The following is a 4,051-nucleotide window of genomic DNA, read 5'->3' as shown; positions in this document are numbered from 1 at the left end:
GTGAGTCAACTCTTCACATGAGGTGGCCAAAGTACTGGAGTTTCAGCTTTAGCATCAGTCCTTCCAATGAACACCCAGGACTGATCTCCTTTAGAATGGACTGGTTGGATCTCCTTGCAGTCCAAGGGACTCTCAAGAGTCTTCTTTAGAGAGGTTTTATTTAAGTCAGACTGAGTATACTACTAAATAACATGTAGAGAGGCTCATCTAGATTTTCAGGGAGGCCTATTGTAATTGAGCCATTTATAGAACATAATATGCCAGGATAAATGTGAGCACTTAAACCTGATTTTCATTTAAACCTTTTAGGGGGTTCACAAATAAAGATGGTTTGTCTGTTTTAAAAAATAAAAGGAATGCCACTGATATGTTGAGATTGGGTGAATCAGAGACTAATAATTCCTTAAGGCCTACCCTTTGTTTTAGTCATTAGTTTCAGGGCAAACCAGACCAAATCTTATTAACATTTTCCCCTTAGAGTACGACAGTTTTTATTACTTTCCTTCCGGGATGCTTTCATCAACATGACCTTGTGGTTAACAGTTCCATTTAGGGCATAATTCTCAGATATATAACAAAAAATTTTCCACTTAAGACGGTATTCTTCTAGATAGTCCTCTTAATATGTGGTGGTGGTGGTAGGGTTGGGGTTCCAAATATGAGTGATTATCTCTGACTTTCTAACTTGTCAGTGCCTTGTAACGGAAAGAGGGGCCCAGGAATGGAAATGAAATTTGAAATCTGTAACTTTTTTTGTCTTGGCAAGCTCTTCCTCTCAATGGTGCTATTTCATCTAGCACCTTTGAGAATATTGCCTTAACAGTACGGATATGCTGATAAAACGAAAAACATTATATAAAATTCAAGCTAGTATGTGGTGGGGAGGTGTAAGTCATTAACTTTTTAAAAATCTTCATTGTAAGTTTTAATGGTAAATTAAAATATGATCCATGTTGAATAGGAGTGAAGTATATTGATGGTTATCAGTAATATTCTATACTTATTGATAATATACTAGGAAATAAATGCTACTTTTTTGTACATCTAATTGTTTTCTGCTTGGTGCAGTTAACAGACTCTGCCTGGTCTCAGCACATATGTTATTGTTTCAGGTCCTGTGGGAATGGCTGCTGCTGCTGCTGTGGCAACAGGAAAGAAACGGAAACGTCCTCATGTGTTTGAATCTAATCCATCTATCCGGAAGAGACAGCAAACACGTTTGCTTAGGTGAGGGCTTCCTTATCCATATTGTTGCTGTTCCTCAAATACTTTATGGTATGGATGACAGAATATACCTTATTAGGTTCATCAGGGGATGTGGTGTGCTGTGCTTAGTCGCTCAGTCATGTCCGACTTTGTGACTCCATGGACCGTAGCCCACCAGGCTCCTCTGTCCATGGGGATTGTCCAGGCAAAAACACTGGAGTGGGTTGCCATGCCCTCCTCCAGGGGCTCTTTCCAACCCGGGATCAAACCCAGGTCTCTCACATTGCAGGTGGATTCTTTACTGTCTTAGCCACCGGGGAAGCCTAAGAATACTGGAAAGGATAGCCTACCCCTTCTCCAGGGGATCCTCCCAACCCAGGAATTGAACCCGGCAGGCAGGTTCTTCACAAGCTGAGCTACCAGGGAAGCCCTTCATCAAGGGATACCAAATTAAATTCTTTCATGACAGAATTAGACTTTAAAGTACTCTAAACAAAAATAAATGAAACTGTAACTATGATTAACAGATGTATGTTGTTGTTTAGTTGCTGGGTCTTATTAGCCTCTTTTGTGACTCCGTAATCTGCAGCCCACCAGGCTCTTCTGTCCATGGGATTTCCTTAGGCGGGAATACTGGAGTAGGTTGCCATTTCCTTCTCTAGCGTATCTTCCTGACCCAGGAATTGAACCCATGTCTCCTGCATTGGAAGATGCTTTACCACTGAGCCACCAGGGAAGCCCTAACTTCCCTGTATAGATGTATAGAATTATATTATTTCATTCAGAGAAAATTTATTAATATATGCCTGCCATGTGCCAGGTATTGTTCTGGGCCTTGGGAACCTAACAGCTAACAAGATAAATTAAAGAGCTTATATTCTAGTGGAGGGAATAAGAAATATATGATACATCAGATGATGAAAAGTAAAAAAAAAAAAAAAAAAAGGCAAAATAAAATAGAAAGGTTAGAGGATTGGGAGGGATATGGTAGTTTTTATTTTTCTATAGAAATGATCTTTGTTAAGGCAACCTTTGAACAGAGACCTGAAGTAATTTTAAGGGAAACCATGTTGATATCTACAGGAAGAACTTTTGGGGCTGATGGGTAGTAAAAGCAAAGGTTCTGAAGTGGGAAGGCATGTCTTAGGTATGTTTGAGGAGCAGCTAGAGAAAGAATGAGAAGAGGAGTGGTCATAATAGTAGTGGAAAGCCACGCCATGGCGTCTTCTGGACCAGTCTAAGGGCTTTGACTCTTACTCTAAGTGACATAGGAAGTCAATGAAGACTTTTGATTAAAACAATGATATAATCTAACTTATATTTTAAAAGTATCACTCAGGCTACTGTGTTGAGAATAGACTGAGGGTACAAGAATGAAAGCAAGGCTGAAGATGGAAGCACATACAGAGCATTTGAAGCAGACTAGGAATGAGTGATCCACACAGTCAAAGGCTTTGGCGTAGTCAAGAAAGTAGAAATAGATGTTTTTCTGGAACTCTCTTGCTTTTTTGATGATCCAGTGGATGCTGGCAATTTGATATCTGGTTCCTCTGCCTCTTCTAAAACCAGCTTGAACATCTGGAAATTCACAGTTCACGTATTGCTGAAGCCTGGCTTGGAGAATTTTTGAGAATTACTTTGCTAGCGTGTGACATGAATGCAATTGTGTGGTAGTTGGAGCATTCTTTCGGATTGCCTTTCTTTGGGCTTGGAATGAAAACTGACCTTTTCCAGTCCTGTGGCCACTGCTGAGTTTTCCAAATTTGCTGGCATACTAAGTGCAGCACTTTCATAGCATCATTTTTCACTATTTGAAATAGCTCAACTGGAATTCCATCACCTCCACTAACTTTGTTCATAGTGATGCTTTCTAAGGCCCACTTGACTTCACATTCCAGGATGTCTGGCTCTAGGTGAGTGATCACACCATCGTGATTGTCTGGGTCATGAAGCTCTTTTTTGTACAGTTCTTGTAAGTATTGTTGCCACCTCTTCTTAATATCTTCTGCTTCTGTTAGGTCCATACCATTTCTTTCCTTTATTGAGCCCATCTTTCCATGAAATGTTCCCTTGGTATCTTTAATTTTTTTGACAAGATCTCTAGTCTTTCCCATTCTGTTGTTTTCCCCTATTTCTTTGCACTGATCACTGAGGAAGGCTTTCTTACCTCTCCTTTCTATTCTTTGGAACTCTGCATTCAAATGGGTATATCTTTCCTTTTCTCCTTTGCTTTTCGCTTCTCTTCTTTTCACAGCTATTTGTAAGGCCTCCTCAGACAGCCATTTTGCTTTTTGCATTTCTTTTCCATGGGGATGGTCTTGATCTCTGTCTCCTGTACAATGTCACGAACTTCCGTCCATAATTCATCAGGCACTCTGTCTATCAGATCTAGTCCCTTAAATCTATTTCTCGCTTCCACTGTATAATCATAAAGGATTTGATTTAGGTCATACCTGAATGGTCTAGTGGTTTTCTCCACTGTCTTTAATTTCAGTCTGAATTTGGCAATAAGGAGTTCATGATCTGAGTCACAGTCAGCTCCTGGTCTTGTTTTTGCTGACTGTATAGAGCTTCTCCATCTTTGGCTGCAAAGAATATAATCATTCTGATTTCGGTGTTGACCATCTGGTGATGTCCACGTGTAGAGTCTTCTCTTGTGTTGTTGAAAGAGGGTGTTTGCTATGACCAGTGCGTTCTCTTGGCAAAACTCTATTAGCCTTTGCCCTGCTTCATTCCGTACTCCAAAGCCAAATTTGCTTGTTACTCCAGGTGTTTCTTGACTTCCTACTTTTGCATTCCAGTCCCCTATAATGAAAAGGACATCTTTTTTGGGTGTTAGTTCCTG

The 4,051-nt window shown here is 40.2% G+C and overlaps 1 protein-coding gene across 4 annotated transcripts in view; it reads left to right on the top strand.

The window, feature by feature from the left end:
* Positions 1–4,051, top strand: part of NRF1 (nuclear respiratory factor 1) — a 103,441-nt gene that overhangs the window by 23,274 nt on the left and 76,116 nt on the right. For all 4 annotated transcript variants that reach the window (XM_010831686.1, XM_010831683.1, XM_010831684.1 and 1 more), the window contains one exon: positions 1,113–1,227. In XM_010831686.1, the coding sequence (XP_010829988.1) occupies positions 1,113–1,227 (115 nt within the window). The remainder of the gene's footprint in view (positions 1–1,112; positions 1,228–4,051) is intronic.

The sequence above is a fragment of the Bison bison genome, unplaced genomic scaffold (assembly GCF_000754665.1).
Source record: "Bison bison bison isolate TAMUID 2011002044 unplaced genomic scaffold, Bison_UMD1.0 scf7180017864530, whole genome shotgun sequence".
Classification (NCBI taxonomy): Eukaryota; Metazoa; Chordata; class Mammalia; order Artiodactyla; family Bovidae; genus Bison; species Bison bison.
Note: the sequence above shows the minus strand (reverse complement) of the source record. Positions and strands in the feature narration are given on the sequence as shown.